The sequence below is a fragment of the Telopea speciosissima genome, chromosome 3 (assembly GCF_018873765.1).
Source record: "Telopea speciosissima isolate NSW1024214 ecotype Mountain lineage chromosome 3, Tspe_v1, whole genome shotgun sequence".
NCBI lineage: Eukaryota > Viridiplantae > Streptophyta > Magnoliopsida > Proteales > Proteaceae > Telopea > Telopea speciosissima.
Window position 1 is genome coordinate 38,677,879 of NC_057918.1, and position 17,469 is coordinate 38,695,347.

The 17,469-nt window shown below is 37.2% G+C and overlaps 1 protein-coding gene across 1 annotated transcript in view; it reads left to right on the forward strand.

The window, feature by feature from the left end:
* LOC122653827 (serine/threonine-protein phosphatase 6 regulatory subunit 2-like) overlaps nt 1-5,393 on the forward strand; it is a 38,868-nt gene extending 33,475 nt beyond the window's left edge. Inside the window, exons 12-19 of the mRNA XM_043847777.1 lie at nt 801-904; nt 989-1,154; nt 1,557-1,679; nt 2,504-2,586; nt 2,794-2,935; nt 3,100-3,126; nt 3,325-3,395; nt 4,302-5,393. Of these exons, the coding sequence (XP_043703712.1) occupies nt 801-904; nt 989-1,154; nt 1,557-1,679; nt 2,504-2,586; nt 2,794-2,935; nt 3,100-3,126; nt 3,325-3,395; nt 4,302-5,118 (1,533 nt within the window). The 3' untranslated portion in view covers nt 5,119-5,393. The remainder of the gene's footprint in view (nt 1-800; nt 905-988; nt 1,155-1,556; nt 1,680-2,503; nt 2,587-2,793; nt 2,936-3,099; nt 3,127-3,324; nt 3,396-4,301) is intronic.
* The last annotated feature ends 12,076 nt before the right edge of the window (nt 5,394-17,469 follow it).

A 17,469-nucleotide genomic window follows, 5' to 3' on the forward strand; every position in this document is an offset into this window, starting at 1 on the left:
CTCCAGTAACTAGTGTTGCACTAGTCATAGATTTGGAGCAGGTTTAGACCAAACTATGGATGAGGAATCAAACAACTCGAGAAGAATGCAACCAATAATAGTTGGTTAGTTGCACTGAAAAAACAGAGGAATTGTTGGCCTACGCTCATTGGATAGAAGTGCTAGAGTTAATGAATCCAACTCACTCGAATTTTGCTTTATGATTTATGAGTAGCTAAAGCCAATTTTATTTGCGGACTTAAACCAAGTGGCTTTCAAAATTGTAGCATAGCTGTCCCTTTAAGATAGAACACTTCAATTTTGAAACAGAAAGCCCCAAAAAATACGAATTCAGTCGTGGAGCAAGATGCACTGTAACTTTTGCCATAATTTACGCAAATTATGGTGTGCAATGCATTTGGTAACATTTGATTGTGTCAGTCTTAAGGCGGTTGGGCACTCTTTGACATGGAAGAAGATGACCTTTGTAGAAGTCGAGGGATTGTTCCTTCCAGCCCATAAGTTTCATCAATATTTCTCCCAAATGTCGGGTGTTTGGTGGATAACTGCTTACGAAAAGATCTAACATAACTGACAAGTGTAAGAGTAGCATGAGTCAGGGGATGATATTATGGCACTATCATTTTATCAGCAATATGCTTCTGTAATGTTTTTCTGTTTGCTTTCAGTCTCTTACAATACCAAATCATATTTGTAATTGTTGATGTTGGGATCCTTTATTGATGAGGGAGTATGAGCTGTTGTTGATCTTCAGCATGTCTTTATTCTATTCCTAATTCCTATTTACCATCCAATTTCAGATTGTGGAGTTCATTGCAGTTTTATCGAGGACAGGCAATGAAGTTGCTGAGCAAGAGTTGGTTAACTCTGGTGCCATCCAAAGAGTTTGCAATCTATTTTTTGAGTAAGTTTTTGCCTGTTTTTTTGTTTGGCTGAAAGATGTATCATACTCCAGTTGGTTTATGTGCTCTAGTGTGAATGAATGCAGGTACCCATTCAATAACTCGTTGCATCATCATGTTGAGAGTATTATATTATCTTGCTTGGAGGGCAAGAGTGTCACCATGATTGATCATCTCTTCAAAGATTGTAATTTGATTGAAAAATTTCTCCAGGCAGATAGACTTCCTATTCTTTCTGGTGATTCAAATAAGGTAGGTGAATATGAATAATATCTTTGTTAATTCATTTGAAATAAGTCAGTTGTTACTCTCTATCTCTCTCTCACTCAATTTTTAAGTATTAAAAATTCAAGAAACACTAAGGCCCAACCGCTTGAGCTTAAGGCTCAGAAATTGAGAAAGGGAAAAGGTTTGAAAGATGATTTTTTTTCAAAAAAAATTTAATAGTGATAAACTGTTGACGCCATGTGACTGTGTGCTCCATATTTGGCAACGAATCCTCCTTGAACTTTGTGGTGACTTGCAGGCAACTCTTTACAAAGATCTTTTGTTTCATTAAGCATTTGTGATTCCCAGTACATAATTATATCTATCTTCTTTTGGATTTACTGTAATACATCCATGGAAATCTTTCTATTTTTCTAATCTTTGCAGCCAACATTACCTGCTGCTGGAAAACATGCGCCTCGAGTAGGCAATATTGGGCATCTTACACGTATCTCTAAGAAGCTCATTCAACTGGGACATGTTAACTGTCATATTCAGGCATATCTGCAGGTTGTAAGATAATTGATGTGCATTTGTTGCATGTATCTTTTAATCATGCTTAAAATTTTTTCAATTGAGGTTTTACCACCAAAAGACCCAGATAATATTTCTAGAGTCTTGACTCATGACTTATTTTTAACAATCATATCTACTATATTTGGGAACAAAGTGCCTACTAGAAAAAAATAAATTTTAATAGCTTCTCATCTATTGGTAGGGTTCTGTATTAGCCCTTGATCATGTTATGGATTGTTGTCAGCTTAGGATCCAACATCCAGAAAAAATGGTGAAACTGTCAGGTGTAGGCTAGCGCCTAGGGATTGATTAATTGTATGTGGAACAATCTTTTGTTCCAATGGACCATGTAGAGGAATTGTTGGGGGGGGGGGGGCTTGAATCCCTCTGATCTGAAATGCTGATTCCAGGGGATAGCTTTGCATGTCACATTGAAAGAGAGGGAAAACCATTACGGGGGTGTTTTGGTCAATGGTACGTTTTGAATATCAGTTACTAAAATACCCTTCGATTCTCTTCCATTGCCCAGGAAGGTGGCGGTGATCTTTTTTTTGTGGGGGGGGGGGAATTCACTGGAGCTTCTGGGTTTCGAAAATTTGTCTTTCAGCTTTCCAGTATTAAGCATGGGTAATTAGATATTTGGGCATGATATTTAGTTTTAAATCTAGATTTTTTCCCCATGTTAAACTCGTTGAGCTTTCCATTGTTACTTCTTCCATAAGCTTTGTCTTGAGGAACTATATTTTTTACCCCCCCCCTTCGTTTTTGGTTTTGCATCCATGGAACCATAATTGTCTTTTGCTTGCGGCTTAATGTAGGAGAATAGTGAATGGATTGCATGGCAAGGTACTGTTCTTCAGGAGCGTATTAACATGGAAAATGTCTGCAGATGGGCTTGTGGGTATGCTTCTTGTTATCCTTCCACCCGACATATTTTAATGCCTAAAGTGTATGATTGTGGTTTTAGAATGATATATATTGTAGCTATGCTTGTTTACATGTGGCATGCATTCTTATATGTAATATTTATCATGTTTGTATACTATAGTGTTTTGGAGTTACAAAATACCTTATACTTTTTAACTCTGTGGATTGTTGTTCCCTACAGCCGTCCAACTGCATTGCATGACAGGACACGGGATAGTGATGAAGAAGAGCTCAATGACACAGATTATGATGTCACAACACTGGCAAATAATCTAAGTCAGGCATTTAGGTACAACATGTTTGAACATGAGGACACTGAGGAGGTACTGCATTTTGCCCCAATAAGGTTTTTTTTTTGTTTTTTTTGGGGGGGGGGTGGTTTCGTTGGGATTGTATAGGGATTGTTCTAGATACAATTTGTGTTATTTTTTTCTTCCACCTCTTGGTGGTGGTTATGACTTATGAGATTCATTTTTGCACGGTGCAGGTCAATGGATCCCTTGAGCGAGCTGAGGTAAAATATGTCTGATTATTGTTTAATTGCTTAAATTTTTTTTTTCATTTATTCATTAAGAAAAAAGGTGAAGCTATGTTCAAAAAACACATTGTTGAGTAATATTATGTAGAGAGAATTAGTTGGGAAGTAATAATTTGAACTTTCTTGTTTGATATGGAATTCAGGATACAAATATTGATCAATTAAAAATTGCAGGATATTTACTTTGATGATGATTGTGCTGAAGTTGTGATATCGTCACTGAGGCTCAGTGATGATCAAGAGAGGTGAGTTCAAACACATTGGGCATTTGGAGGTACTAAATCTATAGATGCCCATAGGATAGTTGGTGAAATGCTGGTGAAATGCATATAGAGTGCATGTTATGCATAACCATCAAATAGCCTGAAGAGAAGATATAAAATTTTCCTGGCATTAGCTATTGCTTTTGCCAAAATAATTATAATTGTATTACCCTCAAGGAGAATGGACCAAATTTGTGCGATTAAAATATTGCTTTAACGGGTCTAGTTGTGGGACCTACTTAGGTGACCCTCTGGAATCGCACCTCATATCAAATATCTACTATGTGCCTATATGGCAGCTCAGATGAGGGTTCTAATTTTATGTACAGGTTGACCCCAAGGTCCCCTGCCCTCATGTCACGTTTCCATCCAATCCGAGTTGGCCAGCTGGCAAAACAGACCATCAAAATATCCTGGACTATGAAGAGGGTGCATGGACATGACTTTAAATGGGAAAGTAAAGAATTTGATGTTGAAATTTGGCAAGTGACTAATTTGGATCTTGACCTGTCTCTCCAATGTCTGAATTGCTAACACTACCCTGGAAGTTGGGGGCATTTGCTGTGATGTGTGATTTCAGAGGATCACCTACCTAGATGATCAATAGTTTTTCCCTTAAATTTCTTTTATTTTTTTCACTCAAATTGACTTGACCAGGCCAATTTTCTAGTTGGTGCTGGGAATGGTCTGGTAACTGTGAATCAAACTACTACTATGTGAACAGTGATCCTGTTTTATATGGAGTCGGTCTGGTTGAGCTCATTAGTCAAAGCATTGATGTTGTATTGAAACATCAATCTTGAGTAGTTCTTTGCAGTACATGAGATGTGATTATTATTAACTAAGCTCACTGCTAATGGCTAATTCTTATTTTTCATGCTTCTGCAGCATGTTCACAAATTCCAATTGGTTTGCTTTCCGAGGAGACAGAATTGGTAATGAGCCTCTGAGCACCTCACTCTCTGAGAAGATGGATGAGATCAATTTGAATGGAACAGCAAATGGTGGGAGCAGTAGCAGTGATGATGAGGTGTTTGTTGGAGAGGATGAGGAGTTGGTTGACACCACGGCTTCAGGCAATGGGGCATCCAGTTCTAGCTCAAATTTCCTGAATGGATGTAGTGGTCGTGTTCCAGCAGATCAGGGAGATTTGAACCCACGGGATGAAAAAGCTAGTGCTTCCAGTGATTTGGATTTCTTCCAGTATGCTACTGCAGATAATGATCCATTTGGTGATAAGCCATTGCATGATTGGGTTGGATGGCAAGAGTCTGCCGATTTGCAGATTGATGGATCCAGTAGAAATCCTTTTAATGACTGTAATGATCAAGATGTTGATCTTTGTAGCCCCACTGGGCATGTAGACAACTCTCTGTCGAATGGTGAAGTCAAAGTACGGAATGGTACAAGCACCATGGATTCCAGTGATAAGCAAATTGGAAATGATGCCAGTCAAAGATCAACTGTGCCTTCGTTGTTTGAGGAGGATGTGGAATTTGTTGGTCTGGAGTTAGAGGGCACGGAGACGGCAATGGAACAGGCATTGAAAGAGGGGATAGTCGGGGAAGCTGGGCCTTTGAAGAAGAATCTTTCCTCAAAGATGCCAAAAAAGGAGCACTCCAATGAGAATGGGTCAGGGATTTTTGAGTTCAATGATGCGAACTACTGGAGGGTTGACCAAGAGATTGCCGTTGTTCAGGAGTGAAAAGAGTTAGCCCTATTGGAGTTAGTTAGCTAATGACCTCTTTGGTCATGAACGGTCAATGGAATGTCTAGCATTTGTATGTACAGTAATTTTCCCCCATGGGTAATTGGATATAGTTTTGATATGGTCTTGTTGCTCTCTTGTTATTCAAGTTTTTTCTTTCCATTCATTATTCTTTTGGTTGTTGGTTCCATTTGGAGTTTTGTACAAATAGCCCTGTTTTGGCATGTTATGGTCCTCGTTTTAATACTCTCATATGTTGCAAGTTGTCACAGCAAGGTTCCTCTCAAAAAGCTAATTGGGATAAAAGTTATGGGAAAGGGTTCTTTGCGCTGGTACCGGACTCTGCGCTGGCAGTTCTCTCTCTTTCCTCCTAACACTCAGGGCAGCATTATCCATCTGGAGATTTTAATGGATGTGGATGTGAATGTAATGGACCACTGGTGTTTGCCCTTCTTAGCTGAATTGGAAGCTGTTTGTTGGACATGAGAGAGTGACTAGGCACCTTTTTTAGAAGGGCTGTGAGTCTAGTTTATGTTGCTTTTGTTTGTTTTATGGGTAGTTAGTTATCCATGTAACTTTCTGAAAATCACAAGATAATCTGAGCCAGCCATTTTCTTCAGTTCTCACTTAGAGTTAGGAGAGTGCACATACACGGGATGAGTGCCAATACCAAAAAGGGGGTAGGTATTTGATTGAGACATTTGGTTAGCCTGGATCATGTCCTTACTATCCAACGGGTGGAATAGATATATTGTTTTTTCACATGGCAGTCTTTGAAGAAATAACAATCCTTCGGGACAATAACAATGAAATGTGTGAATAATATATATTTTTTGGGATGTTGGGGTGAGGTAAGGATTCCGAAAGTTATAATTTGACAATAGAGGTCCATGGGTCTTTTGAAGTAAATTATTATTACAATCATGGAGTGGATGGTGGTTATGCTGTCTTGCATGGATCGAGCTCCTCTCCAGGGAGTGCTTATTGTGGCATCCGACGGCTGACTGGCGTACGCCAGGATGTGTGCGATATAGTCTAACTGTTGGATGCCCTCTTGCGGCACAGCCCTGCTGTTGGACCATTGGATGCTCCCTGGGCACTCTCTTAGCGCTGGGCTCACTGAAGAAGAGAAGCGCCGAATCCGTCTTGCACATCGTGGACAAGGCTTCCCTTGCTAAGAGTCAGTTATGCAGTTTTTATATCACTTAAAATAAAATTTTTTGGGGGTAAGAAAATGTCAGAAATAATATTAAAAGAGAAAGTGCCCAAGTCTTAGTTACAAACAACTTAACTTTTCCTACTCTAACCAAATATGCCAAATTTCCACTCTAACCAGATATGCCAAATTATGGGCTACTGATATATAATTCTTATCTTTTTTTGTTGGACAAAAGCCAATTTATTCAGAAAAGCAAGATACACTCCTGTCATCATGAACATGAAAATTAGATACACACAGATCGGATAATGGCCAAACTGTCCTACTAGCCAAGGACAACGCTCTCCTAGCAAGAGCGTCAACAATAGCATTAATTGCTCTTGGAATAAACTAAAAACTACAAGATCCAAAACAACTATGGAGATACTGAATATCATCCACAATAGGCCGAATCGATAATGGGGAGATGGCAGTTTTCGATTGTAAGATTGAGATCAACTCTTGATTAGTACTCTCCACGATCAGATTATTAACACCTTCTGAAATTTCTTCCAACAAACTTTTTCTTGCTGCCAACGCTTTATTAAGAAGAACATCATTCATTGCACACGGTTTGGAAACCGTTGAAATGCAACGACCTAGGTAATCTCTAATAACAAAACCCAATCCTCCACGTCTCTTCTCTGCTAGAATAGATGCATCACAATTCAATTTGTAAGTCCAGCGGGGCAGAGGCTGCCATGACGAAATAGTTGCTGGCCTTTGAGACAGTCAATGGCGAACAAGGAAGAGTTGAAGAACTCAAAAACTCACTCCAGGACTTCTGAGCCGCTTTGATCACCTCCATAGGAGACCATTGACGACGACAAAGAGCATTTCATTGCGGACTATCCATGAATACCAACAAACAAAAGCACATAGAGAGGATGATTCCCTGCAAAATTTCTTGCCATGAAGATAAAAGACATTCCAATCTTGAATCCAGAGATGCAAAGGATATGCCTCCTTGTTAGGAACGATGAAGGAGAGATTACAACCAAACTAGACCGATCTTGCAAAGGGGCAATGGAGAAAGATGTGGTCACTAGTTTCTGTTACAGCCCCATACTATTAGCATTGAGGATCCGCTGCTATTTTTTTTTTGTGACTGAAGGCTGCTAAAGAAGCAATATCATCCTCACAAATTCTCCATTAAGAGGTTCTTGATTTTCGGGGTAGTAAAGCAATTCCAAATCTGTTTCCATACTTGAGAGGGCACTAGGGACCAAGAGTGATCTCTTGCCGATGATCGGCGGTGAGTAGCTTGAGAAAGCCATTAGTAAGAAAGCAAATAATTTACGCTGTTAATAGAGAAGATACCTTTCTTTGAAGCTCTCCAAATTTGATAATCTTCTCTATCAAAAATGCCAAGTGGAATTTGAAGGGTGGCTTTCTTGTCTGATGGATGAAAAATAGATCAACAAGATGATGATTCCATACTCTTATTATCTTGATCTATAAGATCTGAAACAAACTGGAGATGGCAATCACACAATGGAGGATATTGCAAGCGAAAATTAGGCAAAGTTGGAACCCAATTACCGTTCCAAATTTTAATCTTATCACATTTCTCAACATGCCAAATAACTCCCATCTTGAGCACATCCCTCCCTTCAATGACTCTACGCCAAACCCGTGATGGGTTAGTCCTGAGTTTAGCATAAAAAAAAATTATGATTGGAAAAATAGATATTCCTCATGAAATTTTCCCACATAGAATGAGGTTTGGACTATAGTCACCAAGCCACCTTACATAAAAGAGCTTTCTTTTGTAGGGTTGGGTCACGAAAGCCTAAGCCCCCTTTCTCCTTAGATTGACAAAGTCTTTGTTAAGAAATCCAACGAATTTAATTTTTCTTTTATTCATCTCCTCAATAAAATTGGGTCGCTGCCTTCCTTAAGTGGTTATGGTGAGAAATGAGAAGCTTAAAATGTGAACATGCATAAGTAGAAAGAGTGAAAGCCACTGATTTCAACATAACTTCCTTACCGGAGTTTGACACGAGAACCAAACTGAAAACCTTAAAAAAGAATCATCTAGCATGCTAAACCAATCTTTCCTGCTAGTTGCATCGCCACTTCAACACTGAATAATTCTTGTGGAACCTAGTGGATCTGAACCCATATATCCAATGAATTGAAAAGCCAATCCTCTGGTGCATGCCATTTTTCCAAGACCGGAAGATTTCCTTCTACGGACCAAGGTCCTTCCTCAAGCACGTTCACCATATTGAGAGGGGGATGAAAATGAAACATGTACCTATCGGTTTGCATGGGAGAAACATCAACACTGTGGTTAGGGTTCCATGCAGAGATAAGATCCTTTGTTACCTCCTGGCGACGATACAGCTTACCAACGGTAACCTGACTAATTAGAACCTGGTTCCAATTATGATCATTACCTTCGTCGAGATCTTCATCTAAAACATAGGTATCATCATAAGATTCATAAACCTGCCACGGTGGAACTATCGATGATGAGGGTATATCTGGTAGTTCCTCTGATAGAACACCAATGGGATCTTCAGCCATGAACACTAGGAAAGAAGATGACACTGGAGAGAAAGAAGAAGATGTTCACGGATAACACCAGAAAGAAAGTACAGAAACACGCACTAGGCAGAAAACATAAAGATAAGACTCACTATCTTACACATTGCACTTGAACCATGGACTATGGTTGAATCTCTACACAGAGGACAATGTCAGCTTTAGCTTCACACCTCAAACGATGACGATTTTCTACTACGCCATTGAAAAATTGTTGGTCGTTTGTTACAATGGCTTCATTCCTCTCAGTTAAGAAAACACAAAGGAAGAAAATTTAATAGGATCAAGTTATCATTCAGCCACGGGAAATGGATTTGTTAATTATTTCCTATCTTGTTTCAAAAGATTAAATTTTGAGAATAATTTAAGTACAGACTTAATATCTAACACAATAGTAAAAATCTCCTGGGAGAAACAACTCTACCTAGTAGCGTGTGATCGAAAATCCATTGGGGTGCGACGATCATTTCACGTGACCCTGTGTCTGGGCGCAGAGATTGTACACTGCACATGATCAAGTAGTGTTCTCATTCCCAAATCTTCCATGGCCATTTAAGCAAGGAACTATCTTCCATCCAATTTACCATCCCTTGATAGTCATTCTAAATGTCTACAATTGTGTCTCCTATTGATCTGATTTTATTTGTAGTCCTTGGAGTATCCCTTTGCTTTTGTTACCTGAATGATTATTGTATAATCAAAATCAATTAATGTAGAAACAATTTTTTTTTATAAAAAATAATAATTGACGACCATCCAACCTTGTAGTAATCCTTCATGAAACTTATATCATAAATCACATACCATTATATAGGAACCAATGTGAGCAAACCCAAGATAATCCTCACTAGAGAAAAGAACTGTGAGGAGAGAAGTTCCAATAGAATTAATAGAAAAAGACAGCAACTTTAGAACAAATAATTTTTATATGGTTTATCTGGTAGTGAGAGGGTGGGCCTTGGTGCAACGATAAGGTTGCTCTATTGTGACCAAGTGGTCATGGGTTTGAGTCCGAAAACATCCTCTTTATGAAAGCATGGGTAAGGTTGCATATATTATAACCCTCACCAGACCCCTTAGTGACTAAAATCTCTTAGAAAAAGAACAAGATATAAACAAAAAACACTCAACTTCTCTTCTTAGAGAACAAAACACACAATAATCCTCAGTATGGATTATCTTGAGCTAAGTACAATATATCTTGAATGATAACGCAGTTCAAGGGTGGCAATTAATGTAGAAATTATTTAATTCTCTAATTGTGTGACCATAATTTATTGGTCAAGTATGTCTCAATATAGTAATTGGATTTAATTGAGAATACCTATTGACTACCAACTTGGGGATTAGAGTCCTACTTTATATAGAAATCTTTGATGAGAGGAGTGTATCATAATATCTATATAAATTACTTTAAGTCCTCCCTCTATCTGTGCTAAGTTTCATATTAGTCCATCACTAAGAAACAATGTGAAAAATCAAGAAGGAGAAACCTAGAAGCTCTATTATTCGTTCTTGTTGCAGCAATTCAAAGACAAACGATGCTATGGCTAGTGAGAGTCAAAGAATCGTCTCACAACACACGATGGTGAATGGTATGAATAGATCCCTCTATTTTATGTCTGTGATTCATTAATGCATAGACAAGATCCTTATGTATTCGTGTGTATGGGGATAATAATCCCACACGTGGTATCAGAGCACTAGTTGTGCCTTCTGTGTTCTTGAATCGAATGATGTTCAATATATCGCAGATCGATGTTGTTATCGATCTTATTATTGCTGCCATTAAGAGGCAATAGTGTCGTATATGGATCTGCCATTTTTGACTATACCTGCTGATTATGTATAAAAAAAATTTATGGACAGCCATGACCACCATTAATGCCATTACCGCTGCCTGTGGGTCTTCAGATCTACATGATTTATATAAAAAAAAGGGTCAATGATGTCGGATTGACCGGTCATAAATGCTGCACGCGTTGGCCATTCGATACCAAACAAAGGTTCAAAACAAAGTCAGATTTGAGGATTTTGGGAGGCTGAAATCATTCTCAAAGAGGATATTTTTCGACTAGGTTTTGTAGCAACGGATGTAGAATTAATGTTAACCGACATATAATGAATGTTCGCTAAAATTTTTGTGGCCTAAGACCACTTATAGAAGTCAGAATCAGCCGCTCAAAATAGACAGAAACCCTAGGGATTTTTTATTTTAAAATTTAGTTCTAAGGTTGAAGAAAATGGATATGGATGTCACTCCCTACTTTGTTTCTGGGCCTTATGATCTTTTAAAGTAATAAAACTAATGGATTTTATTATGTGCAATTCGATTATGGGTTTTGGCCCACATAACTGATTTATTTAAAAATAAAAAAACCCATTATATATAGGCCCATTATGTTTCTATAGCCCATAAATGGATTGTTTATGAACCAATGTCAGACCAACAGTTTATTGAACCAAACCTGAGAATCGAATCAACCGTTATTGAACCAATTCAGAATATCTGGGTCGGATCTCGGATTCACCTGTTTAGCCTCCCCAAAAAATTTAGATTTTTGACCCATCGGTTCTACTGTCACACTCGACGGATTTTGTTGTCGACGGCGTTGACCGAAATATTCTGGCATGAACAGTATAAACAAATAAAAAATAGAAATATGTTTGGTTCTAATGTTTTGCTCCTATTTCTATTTATATTTCAGAAACAGAATTATGTTTCTGTTTTGAAACATAAATACTTTTTTATTCCAAAATTTATGTTTTTATTTTTTAAAAATGTTTTTTATTCTTGTATTTATGTTTTCGATTTATTTATACCCGCTTTCTGTTTTTATTTATTCTATAAATAATTTCTATTTTCTTATTTCTGTTTATGCTATTTTAAAGCCAAACTGTATCTATTTCTAACTCCGTTTTCTATTTCTGACTTGGTTTTTATGAATTTAAGATGCTATTTATGACAGAAATAGATAGAAATAGATGTTGTTTATATATCTACGCATTGTTTTGAAACACTTATGATGCATAAATGATAATTTATATTAAATTTAAATTGATAGTGTATCATCTTTGAATTTTAAATGGATTTATGACATCAATGATCATGCAATTGAGTTGAGTGGGAGTATCCGTAGGTACACATTCTTCTTGATTGTATTGATCATGTATGTTGGTCCTAGACTTAGTCAAAAAATACAAAATTCATAAGAGTTTAGGGCATTAATGATCATGTAATTGGGTAGACTGAGAATATCCACATATACACATTCTTCTTAGTTACATTGATTGTATTTGTCGATCCTAGACATAATTGTATGATACACTTAAATTTTAAATTTTATATGAGTTTAGGGCATTAATGATCACATGGTTAGGTTGGATGAGAGTATTTGCAGGTACACATTCTTCTTGATTGTGTAGATTATATTTTTGTCATACACATAACTATATCACACATACAATTTAAATTTTAAACTTTAGGGCCTTATGATGATCATTATGTAACAGTTAAGATAAAATGAAAATATTCGTACGTATACATTTTTAATTGACTATGTTGATCTGTATGTGATAGTCTAATAATCAAGTAGGTTGGAAATATCCATCGGTATACGTTTTTTTTTTTTTGTGAATTTTTTTTTTTAATGATTAACACTCCCAAATACATATTAAGGAAAAAATAAAGAGGGGTGGGGGGAATTACATCCATACTGAAATTCTAATTTAATTACAATATAACAGCTTTAACATCCACAAAAAAAAAAAAAATAAAAAAAATCAGAACAGGTTTATCAAAAAATTAGGACATAAATATAGCTTCAGTATCACAAACGAAATTATAATTTGGGAGGGGAGTTGTTCACTACATCCATCTATCTCAATCCTAAGAAATGCTGAAGTATCAACCACCTTGCATTGAGATTTTCTACTGCTTCTCCATGTGCTGGTAGGCCGTAAAAATTCAGTAGAGTATCGATTACTGGTGCAAGAGCTTCTTGCACACCCAATATGGTCTTTGGAGGTGGAGGGTCTATGGACGCACCTTCAGTATTTTGAAGGTTTTCAACATTGTTCCTCAGATATTCAATTCTCGATCGCATATTGGCATTTGAATTGATGATTCTAACAGAAGTATTGAAATTAAGGTATTCCAAGCGATGGTTGATTTCATCTAGTTGGCTCGGAACATTTGCCAATTGATTTAGTTGTCCCTGAGTATTTGTTAACTGCTGATTAACATTCTTCAACTGATTGTTAATGTTGTTGAAACCTGAATATCTGGTATAATTTGTGGTGCCCTTACAGACACCATTTGGTAATCCTGCGCAATACGTTTGATGCCTTCAACTAATCCTGAATAGTCGATCATTACGATGTGAAATAAAAAAGAGATCAGGGTAGGTGCTATGTGCTTCAAGTCTTTCACATGTATATGTCTTATTTGATCATTATGATAATTTGAATGTTTTGTCCTAATGTTATTTTCCAACTAATATTAAGTGAACCACTAGCATATTACGATCTCAATCCCGCACGATAGATTGTAATGATGCAATAGGTTGCTTTTATAGAATTTCATTATTCTATTTTTAATTTCTGCTCTGATACCACGTGTGGGATTATAATCTTGCCTATGTGTTAATGAATCATAAACATAAAATAAAGAGATCTATTCATACCGTTCATTATCGTATGCTGTGAAACTATTCCTTGACTCCCACTAGTCATAACAACGTTCATTTTTGAATCGCTACAACAAGAACGAATAATGGAGCTTCTATGTTTTCTACTTTTTGATCTCCCACAATGTTTTTTTGTGATGGACTGATATGAAACTTAACACAGATAGAGGAAAGATCTAAAGTCATTTATATAGATAATGTGATGCTCTCCTCCCATCAAGGATTGCTATTTAGAGTAGAACTCTAATCCTAAGTTGGTAGTCAATAGGTATCCTCAATTAAATCTAGTTACTATATCGAGATATAGATGACAGACTTTGATACAACGGTAAGGTTGCTCCATTATGATCAATTGGTCACGGGTTCGAATTTAGAATAAGCCTATTTGTGAATGTAGGGGTAAGGCTACGTACATTATGACCCTTCCCAGACCCCACAATGGCGGTAGCCTCGTGCACTGGATATGCCCCATTTTTATTATATTGAGACATACTTGGCCAATAAGTTATGATCATGTGAGACAAATAATTAGGAAATTAAATAATTCTACAATTGATTGGTGGTCTGTAGGTGTGAAATGATTTCTTAATTATCAAAAGTTACCATAATGTGATCAATGCATTCAGAAATGAACTTTGCAAAGGACCAGTTATGGGCATTGCTTTTCCCATAAGAATGGATGAAAAATTTGTCGACTATGAGACTGCAATCTTCTTAATTCCTATATGACTACACTTTAGCCAAATTTACAACGACAATCATCTTAAAGGAAATAATTTTACCAAATTCAAAATCCTTCACATACAACAACAACTCCTCAGCCTTATCCCAACTAAATGGGGTCTGCTACATGGACCCTTATTCTCCAATTTGCTATATTCATAGCCCTACTCGTTAGTAGTCCTAAGCTATGCTTCTAGAGCCATTTTAGGCCTGCTCATGCTCTTTTAGCTCCTTAGATCGGAATCAGATCCTTCCTCCGTACTGGTGCACTCAAAGGCCTTTGTTGTATATGTCTATGCCACCTCAAACAATTTTTTCACAACTTATCATGTATCGTGGCTACTCCTAGATTAATTCGGATTTATTCTTTATTTATTTTATCTTTTCAAATTTTATCACTCATTTATCTCAACATCTTCATTTGAGCTACACTAAGTTTGTTTATATGTTATTTTTTTTTATTGTCAAACATTGATCTCCATACATCGTTGTTGACTGTATAAATGTTTTATGAAATATTTTTCTTTAAATTTTAAAAGAATGCATCGATCACACAACATTCTAGATGCACCCCTCCACTTCGTCGACCCTACTCTAATTCTTTATGTTACATCATTCTCTATTCCTCTTTCCTTGTGTATGAATCTAAGTACCTAAAAAAAATTTCAATTTGCGGTATATCTTTATCATCAATTTTTATTATCCTGCTTTGAATCCTATTGTTACTAAAGTTCTACATCATACACTTTGTTATTTTTCTACTTATCTTAAAATCTTTTGATTCCAAGATTGAACTCTGTAATTCCAATTTGAAGTTCATCACATGTTTCATGCAAATCTTCTAGCACTTATTAGGGGTTCAGCCTAATATTTTGTATCTATATATATATTTTTTTTGTGAAGTTCGGATTGAGGATGAGCATGGTTACTTTGATATATAAAATTAGGGAGACGGATGGGCATGCCGCCAACTTTCAGTAAGCTAGTGGCATGCACCAATCATAAGATTGGACATATGAGGGCAATAGGGTCTTTTCCAAAGAGTGAGGAGAGATGATGACATACACTGAGCAACCTGGCGACATGCCCAACCTTTACCCATAAAATTATTATAGCTGTAAAACGTATTTGTATACCATGATACGGATATCACAAACATCGGTGGATCCATGTCAAGTTTCAGCCTCCAAACAAGTTGGAGAGTGGCTCAAAAGTGTATATAAATTGGAACCATGTCAAGTTTCTTCCTCCCTCTGAGTGGTAAGGAAGTCATTAAAAAAAAAGGGGGGGGGGGGGAGAGAGAGATAGATACATAGGGTGCTAGCTTACGGTATACCGTTAGCATACCCATCCCTCTCCCTAAATTCAATTATAGTGAACTAACATTCCTATAAAACTAACTTTTAAATTTACTTCTTACCCACTTACCATGCTTATTTACTCTGAAACGTTTTTTATTTTATTTTTGGATGATTATTTACATTGAAACTATCCTCTCAATGTTCAATGTTTCTTATTCATTTTATTTTGGCTAAGCATCAATTTTTTTAAATATTCAACAGAGAGAGAGAGAGAGAGAGAGAGAGGCCTGTGGAGCAAGCTAGCTTTGTTGGAATTTAGGAATAATGGACCATGCTTGTCTCTAATCACTTTTGAGGGGAGGGGTTTAAATTTTTAGGGAGAAAGAACCCCACTTGGTTGCGTGCGGCCCTTGTGCCTAGATATAGGGTCACATGAAATGACTGCTATGCCCCATGGAAAGGTGGAATCCCTAGGGGCACGACGATCATTTTTCACGGCCCTGTGTTTGGCCACAACGCACACTGCACGCGACTAGGTAATGTTCTCTTTTCCAAATTTTTAATAAGACAAAATATTATTAGGGAAAAGGAACGCTAACCGGTTATTGGGCATGGCGTGTACCTGCACCAAACACAGCCCAACGTGAAAAGACCATTCCCTGAAAAAGTGGAAAGGATCAGGGGTGCACCGGTCTTTTTGCACCGGGTTGTGTCTAGGCGCAGGTACACGCCAAGGCACAACACCAGTTAACGTTCTTTCTCCCATTTTATTATCACAAGAGTTTGTTACTTTTCTAAACCTCACAAGACATCTATTCTGTCATGCATATAGATGGTGTGTCTATTTTAAGTTTTAACTATTGGATAGAAAGAATGTCTTAGTTTAGATTAGCCATGTATCAAATTTTAGAATCTAATTCCATCAAATACTTCATGTGTATTGGTATGCAACTCCTATAAATTTATTCATATGTACCAATTCTCTTACCATTACTGGGTACCCTCCTAACAAACATATAATTTAGATAGAAAAAGCCATAAAAATAGAAGATTTAGATTTGACATCCAGTAGTGTAACAAATAACCGGCCTTTTAATGATGGATATTATAGTGTGGCAAATTCTAGGGTTTTTAAGATCGGATTGCTAAATTTTCAGATCTGAGAGGGACCAATGTGCTGGATTTTAGACCGATTCCGGCTTCGGTTTAAAATACTTGTCCATAGGGCAGTTTGCGTTTGGGAGAACCGTTTACGGTTTACCCAAATAACATAAAAGGGGTTTGGGAGAACCGGAGAAGAGATTGTAGTGATTGGGGCCTGGGGGGGAAGGAAAAGACTAACTGCAATCACGTGTCCTTCACATAAATACCCACCGAATGCCTGCAAGTGTGCAAGAGAAACTGCTAACCGTTGACCCACCCAAGCTGATGCGGTTCTTTAGCTCGTATCGATTGCTCTGCTTGTCCAGTGGTAGCTTCAGTCCAACCAGAGTGGCGTGGTTGCAGTTGCATCATCGACGCTGCTGCTAGGTTCTGTAACACTTATCCACAATCTCTAGTTCTTCAAATTTTCGTTGGTTACGTATTCTGATTTATACTCCTGGTATCCGAGAATTCGAATTGACTCCGAATTCACGCTTCCTGGGAAATTTTGAATAGTGTCTGGAATAGGTTAACCTTATTGTTACCTTCATCTTTGGTATTAATGATTTGATATCGTTGTAACATATGAAGTTGCCAATGGCCGACTCTGTTATCAAAAGTCTTCTCTTGGTTCTATTGCTAAATATACAAATTCGAGGTCTTACTCGTTTAGTTTTGTATTCTGATTCAGCGATTACCTTTTTTTTTTTTTGTATTGGTAATTGCTGTTTGTAGCATTTTTAAT